The sequence below is a fragment of the Ptychodera flava genome, chromosome 19 (assembly GCF_041260155.1).
Source record: "Ptychodera flava strain L36383 chromosome 19, AS_Pfla_20210202, whole genome shotgun sequence".
Classification (NCBI taxonomy): Eukaryota; Metazoa; Hemichordata; class Enteropneusta; family Ptychoderidae; genus Ptychodera; species Ptychodera flava.
In genome coordinates, this window is record NC_091946.1 from 3,060,601 (window position 1) to 3,080,113 (window position 19,513).

Genomic DNA, 19,513 nt, shown 5'->3' on the forward strand with positions numbered 1-19,513 from the left:
TTTTAGATTGCAGAACTACGCATGCGTGATGCTCCTCCAGTTCAAAAATTGGTGGGTACATTGTTTACGTTGGTTTTCACACATCAAGAGACTACCGTCAACCTTATCGACGCGACGTGAAGGTAGGTCAAAAGACCGCATTCTCCGCAGATCACTTCTCAGTACCTTTACTTCCCGCAGGGCACCGCGCAAAATATTGAAAGAAAATAGCGATGACGCGTCGCTGCGATCGTCAGCTGGTGGCATGGTACACTGTGCTTTAGATTTTCGGACAAACTCGTCGTGTAGTAGTCTGTACATGTACTACTTAGCTCCATGCTACTACAACCAGTAGTTGCACTGTTCGCGAAAGTAATTCGGACAACTTCCTCGTTCCGCAAATAATTAAAAATCTGTCGGATTCATGTATGAAATTTCTTGAAATATCAAAAAACGAAAAGGTTTTCGTAAAATCAAGACGTTAGGCTACACAATCTTGCATCTTGATTCCTGTTAGGACATGTTTTTCGCTCTTGCTCTAGAGAAGTTTAACAGGTCAGTTCGCCGTTTTTCGTCTTCCATACAAGTCTGAAATATTAGCCCAGCAAGCAAGACCGACGATAGTAAGTGTTGTCAATTTCTCACCTCTCAAAGTTACAGTTTATTACTATTTTACATTACTTTTACGCTTAACACTCCGAGCCTCCTGTGCAGCAAAGTGCCGAACCTGCAATAAGTACACTTCAATAACCAAAGGCTCTACTCCCGGCCCATTTCACTACGTGTACTTACGTTTTGATTCTGGCTTTTAATTATTACGCTTCCGTCATTTGTAATTCAACATATTTTTTTGATACTGAGTTTGTCCCTCTTTTACTGTTGTCCACAGTTCAATTAGATGTCATTATGTCACTGTATTTTAGGATGCAATATCATCCATCACAAAAGAGACATTCGTAAAACAAGACATAAAAACAAATAAGAAGGCAAATAGGTGAATGAAAAATTGGAATTGAAGCCAAAGTAACACAGAAATCTATCTTCAACTTCAAAACACTTCAATGGTACATAAGAGATCACCAGTGACATTGTAAGCCAGAAAAGTACATATCAGATGCAAATAACACTTGTAACAACATGTTTTCATAGCAATGAAACTGTCTGTCTAAAGAAATCTATAGACAGCCTGACTCATGAAGAGTGAAAATTTGGCAAGAGTTCCTTTGCCCCCTCTCTCCCTGGAAATCACTTAATTGCAGACTTTCCTTGGAAGAAGCACATCAAATACAGCTTTTGTAGGGTTAGGTTTAGTTTTAGGGTAAGCATACTTACAAGTGTTGTATATCCTACCTATGAAAAAACTTATTTGGGGTTGGGGGCCTTGAGGAACTCTTTCTGAAAATTTATCATTATTTAAAACAAATGAAGATGAGAGTAAGAATTTGTGGCAGCTCCAAGGGTGTATGGTAGTCCTAACAATCTATGGAGCATGTTACTGTTTTTATGACAAACATGGATCCTTCTGATGGTAAATTGCTGTAATTATTATTTGTCACAAAATGCATGAAAAAGGTGAAGTTTTACATTTCAGCTATAACAGCTGATTCAGAGCATATTTGAGTGACCACTCAATGTCTTTCTTCTAAAGTTATTAATATTATCATCATTTTACGGAGTTGACAAGATCTAATATGTCATGTGACCTTTACATGTAAGTACCATCTGCAGGTATATTCCACCCATACATGTACTTTTTCTCCTCTACATTTTGTTTGTATACCTTTTGCCTGGTCTGGGGCATACATGTATACTATGCACAAAACTTTAATTTCAAAAAATTTTCTGGGACTTGCATGAGAGGTGGCACAGGTAGACACATGTTATGACAGCTTATAACAAATTAGTTACAGTTGCACCACCCACACCAAAGTCAATATCTCTGCCAGACAAAGACCTATTGTGATCATCTATGTGGATATTCAAGACGGTATGGGCTAAAGAGGATGGGTACTATTACTAAATTCCTTCTTGCAAAACCTCATTTTTGTATTTTCGTCATCAAAAAGAGAGGGAGTTCAGTGTCCTTCAAACTATTTTTTGCCAGAGTGGTGGCTAATTGTCATATTGATTTGCATAGAATTAACGTATTGTCTGCAGTCATCTTAAACTGAAAACATTGCCATCAATACCTTCAAAATACAGCTCATCATTATAATCCTATTATCATTACTATCACAAACCTCAGCATGTGGTATATAAAAGTTGTTGAACAATTCTTTGGATCTTGCGAATGAAAAAGTTGCTCGATTGCACATTCAGAGCCAAGCATAGAGGCTTCCACTAGACCAGAGTGGCAGTTTCACCACTCTGATTGTATGCTGGAGAGAACAGTTCAACACTAGAGTAGACAAGAATTGCAACAAGTGCAAAACTTTTGAGACCAATAATTATTCATGCAAAATCACAAACCATATTATCAGACTATAAAAATCAGTTTCAGCTTCATGATGATTGATAAAACTACTGCCTTAGACATTTGAAAATAGATACTAATATTCCTACAACTATGATGTATGTTAAGCATATTTTCTCAAAGGTCTATGATTGAAGGTTATTTAAAATTAAATCAAATCGATCAGATACAAATGAACAACATAAATCATAAAATTGTTGAGCAAAACAGATGGTAAACATGACAACTCCATTTAGTAATGGCCCTGCTACTATAGTACACAATCAGAATGTTCTAATTGCAAAGCTTATTAATTGACTAAAAGCGAAAATTTCTGTAATGTGTCCTTAATATTTGTGCTATTTTGACAAATTGTTTAGGTAGTATGCACCTTGAAAGTGAAAGACAAATTTTCCTCAAGGAATCTTTCAATGATTCTCTTTCAAAATCAAGAATGACCAGATATGAACTGAATTGCCTCGCGTGCACATTTTGTAAAGTACTTCTTGGGGTATTGGCTTTTATGACATTACATTGTTTTTATTCCCGAAATTAATCCAATCTATCTAAATTTGACATTATCCCCACTGTATTACGCAATGAAAAAAAGAAAAGAAACCATTTGAAAAATTATGATCCAACAATACCTGTCGATGCAAGTGCAAATGGCTGAGCAGGCTCTTAACTGGCAGAGGTCGCGTTTGCGTATAAATTCTGCATATTTCACATATAATTGCCATGTAGAACGAGTTGACCTACTTCACAGTATCTCAATGCGCCCAAAAACGATACAATCATCTGTGCCGCGCCGTGTAGCAGCAAAATGAGTTCGTGACCTTTGAAGTACGCGTTTCAAAAAATAAATACCCATGGGAACCTGCTCACCACGCCACGCAACTCATGTACAGCTGACTATGGTGCACTTGTCAGGCGATGGTCGATGATTCTGGTTATTGCCTATATTGTCAAGTTCAATGCCTAATTTACGGAAACACGAACTCTGTCTAGTGTATTCGAAGCTCTGCGTACAGGTTGTGCACACGGCCTCTACCACGTGCTGTCCTGTGGACAGTGTGGTACAAGCCGTCGGCCTACCACCGTACCGCCGGGAAACGCAGACCTATTGTACGCAGGAGCATGGCAGGAGCTAGCCTACTGCTCCTGATTTAACATCAATGCCAACATGGAAATCTCATGAAAAATTTGTCATTGTTGGTTCTGTAGCTAATACAATCTTGAAAAGCAACTTAAAAGACACAGACTGTCAATACGTCGCCATAATATTATGCTGATCTCAGCGGAACCATGCCGGAATATAAATTCGCTGACACACACACAAGATTGAAAAGTGTCACTCTACATCTCATTCTCAGAGAAAAATGCATTGATCAAATATTATGACGCTAACCTTCGATAATCTAGCTTTTGGTTCGCTATGTCCAGAGTAACCCACACGATTCTTAAAGTCAAACGTCGACACGACGACATCAACAGTCAAAACTCAAGATTAGCGATCAGCGCGGCCGAGTGACTGAATTCAGAAATCACTTTGTGTAAAATGTTTTAGTGCAGCAGTACATGAAGTAGGTCATGGCCTTGGACTCTGTGCACGAACCTGATTGGACACTTCAATACCTTTGACCCAAAGTTATTATTCATCAGCACTTCCATGCCATGAGGCTAGGTAGAGAACGTATTACGTACGCAGTGTACGCTGTGTGTTAGGAACGCACACAGGGAATGCACAGCGTACACTGCGTACGTACGCAGGGCTAGCGAGAGAGTTGCCGACATCGACGGTTATTTACGAAAAAAGAATAAAGACTGGCATTTTTGGAAGCGATCGAGTAGCTGCGGTAGGCAGGGATACGACTTGGGCCCAGAACGCTGAATTTCGGCAGTAATTTGGCTTTTTACGTCAAGTCCAAAAATGGATTTGAAGTCACCAACTCTACGTATGGGTCTTTGCAGGGCTGTGGTGAGCGGGGCTATTAATAGCTGTAGCGGAACACACAGCATCGTACGCAGGGCTAAGAACGTATGTACTCATTTCTGGCGATCGAGCAGCGAGGGAAACAATCAATTACCAAGGATGAAGCTAATTTGCTAAACGATATTTTATCTTGAATAGTGAGTTGAATGAGTAATAAAATATCATATTTTTAATGTTCAATACGAGGTTGAAACACAGAGGGACCGTGGTTGAAACCAGAGCTATCCAGCTGTAGCCAACCTGGACAAGCACATTTCACAGCGCCCTCAAACAGTCGATTGTTTTCACTTGTCATACGCGGCGTAACAGAAAAATTAAAACTTTCATAACTTCATTAATATCCAAGCCACGCCCACCAAAACCTTTTCAGTTCTAGCCATTTGAATTCTGAAGATGTCTACCAATTTGACTGAAATACGTTCAGCCGTTTTTGAGAAAATGACCAACAGACAGACAGACAGACAGACAGACACACAGACACACAGACGGACAGACAGACAGACATCGCTGCGACATAACCTCGCTGCGCGCATGCGCACGCGAGGTAAAAATCAGGGTCACCATGCAAGTTTTCTAGAGAAACAAATTACCTATATTTGCCGATATTTGAAATTCAAAATGGTCACCATCCCTGTGATACTCTATGGAGAAAAATAAAATTCTCAATTTTCAAAAAACTAAGACGGTGAAAGTTTTTCAAGCCAAGGGCTTCAAAATGAGCCCCCACAAGTGGTAGATCAGAAAAGAATTATGAAAGTTTGAGAGTCTGGATATCTGTCCCCAAGGCATGTTCTACCATAACAGGAAGCACACCACCACCATTAATGGCAGTACTTTTTAAAGCCTCAATTTGTCAGATATCTGTGATATCTGTGTGTTACAGGCTGTCTACGAATGTGGTTCAGGTATACCAGTGATAAATATAGCCTTATTGCATTGTAATTTGCTGGTGGGTCATGTCAGTAGCATGTGTATGTCCATATTTCTGCAAGTTACTTTGTGTAGCTACTTTCCAACATGAAATTTTCCAAATGACCAAATAAAGGTGTGAAATATAATGTGCATATTCGTATGTGCCAAACTTTGTATTATTACAAATTAATCATCTTGTAACTTGGCCTACAGGTTGAAACATGACTGAGTCATCCAGTGTAGACACTGATGAGTTATTGAGTGGTATTGAGCCATTCACCTGCAGTTTGACCAGCTCACCTCAAAGATCTTGGAACTCAAGCCCAGAAAGAAGTGGCATTCGTGACAGGTCTAGGGAATCCAGCCCAATCAAGAGTGGGCCTTTTCAAAGCTCCAGAGAATCAAGCCCAATCAAGAGTGTGCAGTTTGGAAGCTCCAGAGAAACAAGTCCAATCAAAGCTAAGCAGTATGAATCTTACACTGTGAAGACAAACATTCATGAAAGATCGAGGGAATCAAGTCCACTAAAAACTTCACATTTCGAAAAAAGAAGCCCATCTGTATTACAAAGTAGCAATGTTGAAAGAAAATACTGTGGTTCTGTAGATGATGTTTGGAGCTTACGTAATAAACAGGAAAAGACAGAACTGCAGAGCAGCTTTGCTTCAAAGAAATACAGTCCACAGTCATCCAATAGAGAAACATCAACCACCAGGGTGGGTGCTACACATGCATATCAATATGCCAGATCTCTGCCAACAACACCATTTGATAGAGACCTTGCTGCCAGTGTTACTCAGAGACTTATGGCTTCTTTGCAAGAAAGTAAACAGTTAGAAGAAACCAGAAAAAGCAAATCCATGACAGCCCTGAATAAGATGAATGAAAGTGAGAATTCAGAAGCTGGCTCTTCCAAATCACCAGAGAGGTCACCCATTAGCAGGAAGCTTTTTAGTCAGAGTCATGGTGTCTACTTGACATCAGGTGCAGGCTTAGAGCTGAACAGTGAAAGTCAACCTAGAAATGATAGGACAAACACAATAATGAACAGATCAGATAGAGACACAGACATGGAAGATATAAATCATAAAGAGAAGAAGGATGACACTGGCAGTAAGGGTATAACACAATCTGATGATGCTAGTGATAAGACCGGTTCCACTGTTATACATGTACCTGTCAAGTCACCGGGGAAATCAGAAACTAAAGCTGAGATAACTGAAAGTAAATCACAGGCAACCAAACCAGTGATTCACCAACCTATCAGCAAGCCGGCGGAAATTCCTGAAATAAGAGATTTCTATCCCATGACATGGAAAGAAAAGTATGCCAGTATGTCAGGTAGATCATCGGTAAAATCATGCGGATATGGATTTTCAGGAAGTATACCTGACTCAACACACAGTGGAGCCATGCCATCATCACTGAAAACAGAGTCAGCTAAATTGGAACTGGAAAGCAGTGTAACCAAGGTAAAGTTACAATATGCATCAGCACATATACAGATGTTTACTGTAGAGACAAGTAGTACCTACATACATACTCACACACATACATACATACATACATACATACATACATACATACATACATACACACACACACACACACACACACACACACACATACATACATACATACATACATACATACTCACACACATACATACATACATACATACATACATACATACATACATACATACATGTCAGGGCTCAAAATTAACTTTTTTCCATGGTAGTACACTTGGGCTACCATTTTTTACACTTTTACACTCTGATATGAATGTACATGTATGTTACTCACATTGTTGAGGACTGTATTTACCAGTGTTTATTTACATGTTGTATTACAACTGATGTTTTATTTATCCATGAATAGGGCAATGTGGACATACTTTCTAATGATATCAAAGATATGGAAAAAGTTCGGGATCATCTTCATGGTATGCTGAAGCTGGGAAAGCAAATACAAAGTACAGTATACAACTTCTCTTGATTTTAAGCCAACATTCTTTTCCTTGATACAACAAAAACTTGTAACCTTGATGTGTTCAGTGAATGAATAGTGAGAGCTGTACAAGTGATGTTTCAATTGTATTTTTCTTTCACCTCTCCAAGAGTTGTAGCTATATCTTTCATTGTTGTGTTTTAGGTGACTGCTCTCAAGATACTAGAAATTTCATTTTGTCAACAGATGTCAACTTTTAAATTGTTTGAACAAGTTTCCTCTTGTTTTATGTGCTTCAATTATGCACTATGACTGAAACAAGTGTTAATGGAGAGCGGTATAAAAATTAGAGCAAGACAACTATAAACAAACTTCTCTATTTTGAGTCTATTTCACATCACTTTAAGGTACAAATATGTAAATGTTGTTATCATCAAGCAAGAATGATAGTTTTAATGCATGGTATGGAGTAGAAATAGAGATGTTGTAATTTGAATTCGCAGATCGGGATCATTTTGATCACACACGTGATTCTGTTCATGATATCCTTGGAAATCCTGGAAATTCTGATAATGAGACAAGTCATTTGAATGAAGAGTCCTTTGACAGTGTCAGAACAGATACATTGATCAGGTGAGTTTTTCTACTGTTTCTTTATTCAAGGATAAATTTACTAGGCCCAGCGTACATGTACAGTTAATATGTATATCATGCTCTCTTATGCATTATAATATCTTTACATTATGAATCTACTACCAGTGAGTTCTGATAAATTTATGTGTAAATATGTCCTTGCATGATCTGGGAAAAAACCCCATATTGGAAAAAATATTGTAATAATTAACCGGTGAGGATTGGTAAAAATGTTTATTTTGGTTGAATTATTGAAAGACATCACTGTTATGACTTATTTCATAGATTGGCTAGCAATGGACTGGAATGTTGAATGACAGAGAGTATAGTTTAGCGCATTGATAGTCCAAAGCATGTAAAGGGTCATTACATTACTCAAAGAAAAAGACCAAATTCATTCCTTTATCTATTTACTCCCAATTCCCATCCAGATGTGATACTTTTGAATTTCATGAACAATATATTACAAGTGACATGAAATATGATTTGACTCTAATCTAGTGGTTATTTGACACTTACTGTACTTTCACTGATGTCACTAATTTATTGACATCCATATACTGTATACCTTCCTAGTGCCAAGCCATACAATGAAGTCTCTCCAATTGGTACGCTGGCATACGACAGTGGTGTAGGTTTATCATCCAAGCTGTGGTATCAGTCAAATTCAAGATCTACAAGAGCTACAGATAGCACATTGTACACAGAAAATCAACTGATGAAAGACAGACTTGAAAGAGAAATGTACAGGAGGAAGGTTTGTCATCTTGTGTGTCAAATTAATTATAAGTCAATGTAGTAAAATACAAGCACTGCTGCTTCTATACATACTACCCATAGACTTAGACCTTGAGACTCAAAGATTAAATTAAGATTGTCTCTCCATTTGTCAATGCATTTGGAACCATTTCTGGGACACCCTTCTTTGATTTTGTTTAAACTTGGTTCATGAATATCATGTGACACAGGCTTCTGAATTTGTTTCATTGTACAATCCAATTTGGCTACCAAGTGCCAATTTTGTTAAATAATGTACTTTGTGTATTCAAATAACTTGACTGAACAAAACTATTGTGAATTTTCATTACTATCGCAAAAATTTTAATTCTTTAATTACATAACTTTTAGCCTCATGTTCTTAAACATTTTTTCAACAGAAACAGATATTTTGTATACAAGTTCATCAATTAACAATTTTTAAGTCTTTGGAAACCATTGAAATGACATATATTTAATTTCTGCTTGAATGTCATCAAGTATAAACCTCTAACTGTTTAGTAGCATCATTATCAGAGTTACCTCTCAGTAAATTTGTATTCTGTACTTCATTTACTGGAAAACAAAAACGCAACATGTCTGTAATACTATGATTCTGAATCCCAGGTTTTAGCTGCTGTTAGCAGACATGAGAATTATAAAGTCATCTACAGTAAGGTCTATGCTAGATTAGAAATCGCTGGCAGCCAAATCTGATCAAATTTGATAAAATCAAATTGCTTCAAAATGCAAAATAAAGTAAACTCCGAGAACTCACATGTGCCTTTGTGTAAGTCATACATTTGTAAGAACTTAGGAACAGACATCCTTAACTGAAGACAACCCATCTACCTTTGTGGCTAGTTTGTTGTAGTAACAACTAAGCAAATGCCATGTTTGTTGTGAGATTATTTCATTGTCATCAAGGCTTCATGCAGTCCCATGCAAAAATAAAGTTGTTTATACACCTGTTTGCCATAACTGATGAGGTCCTAGCCATCAATAACTTTCTAAATTCACACAGTACACGATGTTGATGTATTGTAAAAGTTGCAGTGACTTTTCCATAAAGCTGTTCATGTCCCCTGAAGAAAATGAGCAATAACAAACTGTGGGGATCTTCAAAACCTCCAAATAATCCTAAATGACATAAAAATAAGTATTTATTGAATAAGCTAGATAATAATAGGGTTATTCACAAAATATGGCTCTGTATGGACAAGGGCTCAAGCAAGTGAAGTATTGGACAAACCGTAATAGTACTGGTAAAGTGGAAGAAATATCCTGACATTCTTAATATGTTGTATTCAAAACTATCTTCATGCAAGCAATGTAAGTGAATTAATTTGTTTTTATCTGATACCAGCATTGTGAGAAGCAAATACAACAGTTACAGAACAAGATGCTTGAACTTCAACAACAGCTTGCAGTTGCAGTCTCTACAGACAGGAAGAAAGATGTCATGATAGAACAATTAGACAAGGTAAAGTTACCAGCACTAGAATAGAACAATGCCATTATAACATATTGCTGTGGTACACTATCACATTAAAGACTGGTTTCAATATTTGCTTTGAGAGTGAAGGATATATGGCTTTATTGTACATGTAGTTGACCATACAAAGTGCAATATTGAATGCCATACAATCTGTGCCCTTTGACACCAAACCATGCCAATTCTTGTATTTATATTGTCATTTTCAGCATGCGATCAACCATGGTAATTATACACACAGTTACATGTATTTCTAGCTACAATGTATGCCATAGACTTGTGCCTACGACAGAGAAAGATAGCCATGAAATCAAATCATGTCTTTTTCTCTGATGCTATCACACAGATTTTTAAGCGATTTTTTCAAAGGAAAACAATGTGTAATTTTAGAATTATGTTACTTTTTGGCTTGAAGCAATTAATCATGTCATTCCTGTATAATGTGATTTCATTTTGCACATTGTATGATTATCACTGTTAATATATGTGTCTAAGTTGATAGTGAGTATATAGTGTATAACAGTATATACTGATTATATACTGTATATACCATATGTACAACAAAGACTTTAAAAATATTTTTATATTCTGAGTTCAAATATCTAAAATGAAATCCTTTTCTCATGAAAATATTTTGATGAACTCAAACCTACAGCATAGTGACAGACACTGTGCCCTTACAACTAGTACAGGTGCTTGTGAAAAACAAAGTTTTGTTAACCTGTATTTCTAGACTCTTGCCAAAGTTGTTGATGGATGGAAGAAACATGAAGTTGAGAAGACGTCATTTATAGAAAAACTGAAAGAAGAGAAGCAAAAGGCAGAGGCAACAAATGCAAAACAACAAGAGGTATTTGTGAGAAAAAGGAATCATTAATTTCCCTCCATTTGCAGTCATAGGAGATGATTAGGAATATGTTAATTTGGTATGGTCATAGACCTTCCAGAATTATTTATCTGTCTTGAGCTATTATACAGACATTTCTTTAAATGGTTAAATTTGATACAAAGACAATGTTGTACAGTGTACATATACATATCAATTTGTTTTGTGATGCAATCTAATACATTGATCAGGCAGCAAGTCACAGATTCTTTGCCTCTAGGAATTGTTTGTAATATCTACCCACTTTTTCATTTTCAGTTGCTGAAGAAATTTGAAGCTGAATTGTCGCAAGCTGTTGAGCAACTAACCAAGGAACAGCTTAGAGCATCACGTGCAGAAAATGATATAGAGGCCCAGGTATGGAAAAGATTAGTAGAAAATAGCATGTGAAAACTTTGACTAAACCTCATATCATGCACTCCTAGATGACCTGTATAAAAGAGACTTTTACAAATTTAAGAAATACTTCAGAAATGTTTGTGACAAACTGCAAGTTTAATAGCCTTCTCCAATTCAAATAATACCATGCCTTTGTGAACAGTAATATCATTTACCAAAATCAGTCCTAAATCTCCTCTTTTACAAATACAGAAGAAATTAACAACATATTGGCGTATTGTATAGTGACTTTAACTGAAGAATTTGTGTACTTTTATTCAAAGATGGTATTGCACAACAAAGAGAGGGATGAAACTCTTAAAGTCATTGAAATGGAGAAAAAAAGAGTTGAAGAATTAGAAGTTTGGAAAAATGAGGCAATAAAGAGAAACAAAAAATTGGAAAAGGATCTTGAAGAAGCTTGCAGGACACTGGATCAGGTATGTTTGTTTCTACTGTGTAGCCTGTGATGTGTTTGTTTCTACTGTGTAGCCTTTTATGCTTTTATTTTCCTGATAGATGCAATCATGTCAGTGTTGTACACTCTGAAAATATGTGAAAATTGGTGACAAAGAAAATTGCAAATCTTATGTAATAGAATCTGCAAAGTTTAAAATCATACATGCAAAAATAAAATGCTGCACAGATTGTATACAATGCATTCAGTACACTAACAAGTGATACAAGTACTGTGAAAACCTTTTCCATTCAGTACACTAACAAGTGATACAAGTACTGTGAAAACCTTTTCCATTCAGTACACCAACAAGTGATACAAGTACTGTGAAACCCTTTCCCATTCAGTACACCAACAAGTGATACAAGTACTGTGAAACCCTTTTCCATTCAGTACACCAACAAGTGATACAAGTACTGTGAAACCTTTTCCATTCAGTACACCAACAAGTGATACAAGTACTGTGAAAACCTTTTCCATTCAGTACACCAACAAGTGATACAAGTACTGTGAAACCCTTTCCCATTCAGTACACCAACAAGTGATACATGTACTGTGAAACCCTTTTCCATTCAGTACACTAACAAGTGATACATGTACTGTGAAACCCTTTTCCATTCAGTACACTAACAAGTGATACAAGTACCGTGAAACCCTTTCCCATTCAGTACACCAACAAGTGATACAAGTACTGTGAAACCCTTTTCCATTCAGTACACCAACAAGTGATACAAGTACTGTGAAACCCTTTTCCATTCAGTACACCAACAAGTGATACAAGTACTGTGAAACCCTTTCCATTCAGTACACCAACAAGTGATACAAGTACTGTGAAACCCTTTTCCATTCAGTACACCAACAAGTGATACAAGTACTGTGAAACCCTTTTCCATTCAGTACACTAACAAGTGATACAAGTACTGTGAAACCCTTTTCCATTCAGTACACCAACAAGTGATACAAGTACTGTGAAACCCTTTTCCATTCAGTACACTAACAAGTGATACATGTACTGTGAAACCCTTTCCCATTCAGTACACCAACAAGTGATACAAGTACTGTGAAACCCTTTTCCATTCAGTACACCAACAAGTGATACAAGTACTGTGAAACCCTTTTCCATTCAGTACACCACAAGTGATACAAGTACTGTGAAACCCTTTTCCATTCAGTACACTAACAAGTGATACATGTACGTGAAACCCTTTCCATTCAGTACACCAACAAGTGATACAAGTACTGTGAAACCCTTTTCCATTCAGTACACCAACAAGTGATACAAGTACTGTGAAACCCTTTTCCATTCAGTACACCAATAAGTGATACATGTACTGTGAAACCCTTTTCCATTCAGTACACTAACAAGTGATACAAGTACTGTGAAACCCTTTTCCATTCAGTACACCAACAAGTGATACATGTACTGTGAAACCCTTTTCCATTCAGTACACTAACAAGTGATACAAGTACTGTGAAACCCTTTTCCATTCAGTACACTAACAAGTGATACATGTACTGTGAAACCCTTTTCCATTCAGTACACCAACAAGTGATACAAGTACTGTGAAACCCTTTTCCATTCAGTACACCAACAAGTGATACAAGTACTGTGAAACCCTTTTCCATTCAGTACACCAACAAGTGATACATGTACTGTGAAACCCTTTTCCATTCAGTACACTAACAAGTGATACAAGTACTGTGAAACCCTTTTCCATTCAGTACACCAACAAGTGATACATGTACTGTGAAACCCTTTTCCATTCAGTACACCAACAAGTGATACATGTACTGTGAAACCCTTTCCATTCAGTACACCAACAAGTGATACAAGTACTGTGAAACCCTTTCCATTCAGTACACCAACAAGTGATACATGTACTGTGAAACCCTTTTCCATTCAGTACACTAACAAGTGATACAAGTACTGTGAAACCCTTTCCATTCAGTACACCAACAAGTGATACATGTACTGTGAAACCCTTTTCCATTCAGTACACTAACAAGTGATACAAGTACTGTGAAACCCTTTCCATTCAGTACACTAACAAGTGATACATGTACTGTGAAACCCTTTTCCATTCAGTACACCAACAAGTGATACAAGTACTGTGAAACCCTTTCCATTCAGTACACCAACAAGTGATACAAGTACTGTGAAACCCTTTTCCATTCAGTACACCAACAAGTGATACATGTACTGTGAAACCCTTTCCATTCAGTACACTAACAAGTGATACATGTACTGTGAAACCCTTTTCCATTCAGTACACCAACAAGTGATACATGTACTGTGAAACCTTTTCCATTCAGTACACCAACAAGTGATACATGTACTGTGAAACCCTTTTCCATTCAGTACACCAACAAGTGATACATGTACTGTGAAACCCTTTTCCATTCAGTACACTAACAAGTGATACAAGTACTGTGAAACCCTTTTCCATTCAGTACACCAACAAGTGATACAAGTACCATGAAACCCTTTTCCATTCAGTACACCAACAAGTGATACAAGTACCGTGAAACCCTTTTCCATTCAGTACACCAACAAGTGATACAAGTACTGTGAAACCCTTTTCCATTCAGTACACCAACAAGTGATACAAGTACTGTGAAACCCTTTTCCATTCAGTACACCAACAAGTGATACATGTACTGTGAAACCCTTTCCATTCAGTACACCAACAAGTGATACAAGTACTGTGAAACCCTTTTCCATTCAGTACACCAACAAGTGATACAAGTACTGTGAAACCTTTTCCATTCAGTACACCAACAAGTGATACAAGTACGTGAAACCCTTTTCCATTCAGTACACCAACAAGTGATACAAGTACCGTGAAACCCTTTTCCATTCAGTACACTAACAAGTGATACATGTACTGTGAAACCCTTTTCCATTCAGTACACCAACAAGTGATACATGTACTGTGAAACCCTTTCCCATTCAGTACACCAACAAGTGATACAAGTACTGTGAAACCCTTTTCCATTTAGTACACTAACAAGTGATACATGTAGATGACATACACTCACTTTTTCTATCAGATTACTGTTGCAACTTTGAATGCATGAGCAAGTTCTTACGAATATTCCATCAATTTTCACTAAAATGAACTGCATTGTGATATAATATTAGACAGATATTCCCAGTGTGTTTACAGTGATCTATGCCAAATTATTACACCTCATGTATTATCTAGTTACTGTGATTGGCTAAGTGATCTAGTGATCTAAGTGATCATGTGATCTAGAACAAAAAAAGATAAAACGTGGCTTAGGTGATATAGTCCTGTTGGGTGCACTGATATAGCCTGTCACAGCATTCTAGAATACCATGCATCATTTCTGCATGTACCATCTAATCATGTACACTCTCTGGGTATTTTCTGTATAGCAATGGCTTTGAAAAGGTACACAAATTAGCTTTACTTGAATAAGACGACTTTTAGTACGTTATATGAGAAAAGCTTAAACAATGAAAGATAGACACCTTGTATTGGATACTTCTATAAAAACCATGGCTTTGAGCCAAAATGGTGATTTGAATAATTGGGTTAAAACAGTATATTTTGTCACCTTTTGTGAATTCATTTTCTGTTTGATGTTATTACTACTACAGGAATGTGAACATTGGCAAAGAGAAAAACAGGAATACCAAGATAAACTGAAAAAAGCTGCAGAGGAACATTTTGTGGCGTTGAATCAAGAAAAGGTAGGATATATTGTTTGACAGTTAATTTCAACATAGACTTTTTTAGGGTGTATAATTGCAATGACAACAGCAAATTACAATACTAAGCATAAGTAGTGTGTGTGTATGTGTGTGTTAATCTCTGATTGACAGCAAGCTATGTGTCAATCTCTGATTGATTGATTGATTGCAAGCAAAATCAATTCATATCAGAAAGGCTATCTGAACCATGTGATTCATTGGTTGTGTATCAGATATTGAGGCACAGCAAGCAGTGATTTGTTATAAAATACCTTTGGCAAGAGAAAAATGGTTTTGTTTCACATTCTTTTGTCTGTCAGTCCTAACGTCAACTGTTTTTTATGTCCACTTGAAAAAAATATTAAAATGTAATAGTTGGCTATAAAAAGCAGTAAAACATCTGTAGGAATCCATGTAATGGGCTGTATAATTCTGAACTGTGAACTGATAGTCATCATTGTGCTGTATGTTAGAATTACTACTGCACTGAACATTCCTGGTTTTGCTGTTCTAATGTCAGTTGTTGCATCTTGTGACCTAAAAAAATGAAAAAAGTGTCACAATCAGTACATCAATTTGTGAAAGACCTAGGATTAGAATCAAACCTATGATTGTATTCTGACCTTACATTGTACTGGCGCTAGATATGTCAATAAGGAAAAAATAATACAGTTGATAGATTTCTATCAACAGCTTTTCAGAATGCCAAGTCTTTAGCTAAAACATCAATATTGTTTCTCAAGTGTATTGTTATAGTCGCAGTAAGGTATGGCATTCATGTAAATATTTTGCCTCAATGTAACAAAATTGCCAATGCATCTTGACATCTTTACTTTAGCTAATCAGTAAGTGCTTGTAGATGTATGTTGCAGTAAGATGTAACCAGTCACATTGAATTTGAATTTTGCATTGGTCAGAAAACCGCCGAGAGAGAACGAAGAGCTGCTGAAGATTCACAAATAGTCCTTTCATCAGTACAAGCTGAATTAGACAAAGTAAAATTGGAACTTGACACTGCTAAGAGAGACAAGGTATGGTGCTTCTCATATTATTGAATTAAATATTGTAATATTATTTACTGTGGTGTATCTTATGTTCTTTATTGTTATATGTGACAAATACCAAATGTAACCCAGGTTCCTGTAATCAAATTTAGATGGCAGGACTTCTTTGCTCAAATAATAAGAATTTATGAAACAATTGTGCTTTTGAAATTGTATATTGATGCTAATTTTCGACCTTTTTAAACATACCATCATCATCATGACATTTTTCACCTAAAATTTATTTGAAACAAACTATTCCCATTCATGATCTGTTAACTTTTTACCCATAATAAATGCACAGAGACCAAAATATGAAATAAGGTGTACTGGTAGGTCAATCTGACAAAACTTTCATGGGGTTATATCTGTTTCCAGTAATTAATGAATTTGGTATGCCTGTATCTAGACACCAAATGATGATCATATTAAACATAGCCAAAAAGTTAACTGAATAAACTTCTTTGAAACACATTTTAGGAAAATTTGAAAATGGAGATAAGTTTACTTGAAGCCAGACATGAAGCATCTCAATCCAAGCAGGAATCAGAACATCAAGCTGAAATGGAAAAATTGGTAAGAAATTCTCTGAAACACATTTCAGATTTTCTTTTTCAAACTTTCCCTTTTGAAATATTATATATCCCATTGAACCTTCAATCAACAACAAATAGCGTATCTTTCTTTTAAAGATGGCAGATAACCTAGCTGAGTTTCATGATAAGTTGGTTGAAACTGAAGCAGAATTGAGAGAAACACACCGCAAACAAGTACAAGAAATAAATGAGAGACATCAAGAGGACTTAGAGCAGAGAAGATTAGATTCTGAACTTGAACTCACAAAGAAAGATGCAAGACTGAAAGCCACAACTCAAGAATATGAAGACAGGTGTGTCTAGATAACAATACAATATCAAGTTGTACTTGTCATAGAATTTCACCTTTGACCCCGTTTGCCTCCACAGACTTTCCATGTTGTTGTATAAAATAACATGATTGGACCAAACTATGGTGTTTATAATGTTCATCTATAGTTCCAAATAGCAAGCTGTTTGCCCATCAACCTTTCCTTAAATATGTCAAAAATATGCCTAGAACTCATTATGATGATTTCGGAATACATATTGAAATATTGATATTGTTGAAGATTGGAGACAATGTCAAGATAGTAATTCACTTCCGCAACATATGGCGCCATCTATCATTTCTCCAAAATTTACTCCAGAGAAAACATATACATGCATACAACAGTTTTTTTTTAAATTAGTCATTGTTAGAGTTATTTACTAGTAAAATCTGAAACTCATTGCAGTTTTGTGGCCTACAAAATTTACTGGATGGTCACACAGTAACTTTAACAATGCATGATGTTGAATGTTCATGTCTTCTGTTTCAATGACAGACTTGAAGAATGTAGGAGGGAGATTGCTGATTTACAAAGATCAAAACAAAAGATGGAGCTGCACAAGTAAGTTTATGTTCAATCATGAAACTCTCCTTCTTCAAGTATCTCTGTGTATTTACTTTGTAACAGGTTCTATCACTATCACCCAAACTTTTAATTTGGGGGCCCTCACTTCACGCCTTCACCATTGCCCTCACTTTGATTGTGAGGGCCCTCACTTTGGCCCCGCACTTGTCAATTTCAGGTACCTTTTGATACCTCTCTGATCTGTGACACAGTGCTCCAGTGTCTCAAAGTTGGCATAGATGGTAATATTATTGTTGTCATTATTTTATGGACAGTCAAGGATTTAGACCCATACTGCTAGGCGATGACAATTTCCAGCCAATAAATCATTTTCCCTTTGTATTGATAACAAATCTAGTAAGTCTTATCAAGTTCAATGCTCTACACCCAAGGAATATCCCTGTCCATGTGTTATCAATTTATCCCAAAATATTTTGCAGTACCACTAAGCATGCAAAATAACTATGGGTTGATAGTTCATTAATACAAGTATCAGTGTACATTGCACACTTAAAGGTATACACTCACCTGTAATCTAAATATGCCCATATATGGCCAAAGGGGCGTTCCTTGGTAATCAAAATGCCCATGTGATGGCACTGTTTTTAAAAAGCAGCCACCCGCTTAAAATCTGTGATTGGTCAGATTTTCTCTTTCCATGGTAACTGTGGCAAAATTGGAACAGGTGACAGTATACCTTTATATGGAGCTTCATCAGTTACTTTGACAATGATACCATATACCCTGGTAATTTTACCTTTCTTTTCCTGTCATCACCTTGTACTCACATTTTAGTTATATCCTAACTAACAAAGACCTGTCACATCTTACCAGGAATGAATCCAATAGGACACAAGTAGGCCTCCCACTCATCTATAATTTACATCATGGGTCATTCAGCTTGTGTGTTCAGCCATTTTGCTAACCTTCGACATCAATAAAGCTTCTTTACCAAATCAGCCAGGACTCATTTGAATCGACCTTTACTGTCCTGATACAAATTAATACAGACCCTGATTATAAGCTGTACAGCCTGTTCCTTCCACCCTCCAACCTTGATATGCAGAACTTGTATCAAGGTGCAGAAAGAGTATTATCACACAAATGAATCTTCATTTTGATTTATGGTTTAAACCTTTCACCACCATGGTTTGTCCCAAATCTATTGTTTTCTATGGTAAAGTTGGACCTGTATACAGGGAACTGGGGTGAAAGGGTTAAGGATTCAGCTAATAGTAAACTTTCTGATTGTGTTCATATTTTCAGGTCAGAATTGGTTGCTAAGTTACAGACTCTAATGCAGTCTCATTGTAATGAAGCATTGATATTACTTGGTGGACGTCATCTTTCAACGTCACAGTCATTTCCAAAGGTGACAAATCATTGTGTA

The 19,513-nt window shown here is 36.6% G+C and overlaps 1 protein-coding gene across 4 annotated transcripts in view; it reads left to right on the forward strand.

Moving 5' to 3' along the window:
• The first annotated feature begins 24 nt into the window (after positions 1-24).
• The window catches only part of LOC139118396 (calponin homology domain-containing protein DDB_G0272472-like), a 33,277-nt gene continuing 13,788 nt past the window's right edge, over positions 25-19,513 (forward strand). For 3 of the 4 annotated variants that reach the window (XM_070681697.1, XM_070681701.1, XM_070681699.1), the window contains exons 1-15: positions 25-122; positions 5,550-6,808; positions 7,218-7,311; positions 7,790-7,919; positions 8,496-8,676; positions 10,042-10,158; positions 10,904-11,020; positions 11,315-11,413; positions 11,719-11,874; positions 15,517-15,609; positions 16,527-16,640; positions 17,133-17,228; positions 17,345-17,541; positions 18,055-18,120; positions 19,390-19,495. In XM_070681697.1, coding sequence (XP_070537798.1) covers positions 5,558-6,808; positions 7,218-7,311; positions 7,790-7,919; positions 8,496-8,676; positions 10,042-10,158; positions 10,904-11,020; positions 11,315-11,413; positions 11,719-11,874; positions 15,517-15,609; positions 16,527-16,640; positions 17,133-17,228; positions 17,345-17,541; positions 18,055-18,120; positions 19,390-19,495 — 2,817 coding nt within the window. In that variant the 5' untranslated portion in view covers positions 25-122; positions 5,550-5,557. Of the gene's footprint in view, positions 123-470; positions 603-5,549; positions 6,809-7,217; positions 7,312-7,789; positions 7,920-8,495; positions 8,677-10,041; positions 10,159-10,903; positions 11,021-11,314; positions 11,414-11,718; positions 11,875-15,516; positions 15,610-16,526; positions 16,641-17,132; positions 17,229-17,344; positions 17,542-18,054; positions 18,121-19,389; positions 19,496-19,513 lie in introns of those variants that run through there. The other variant, XM_070681698.1, reaches the window with a different exon arrangement.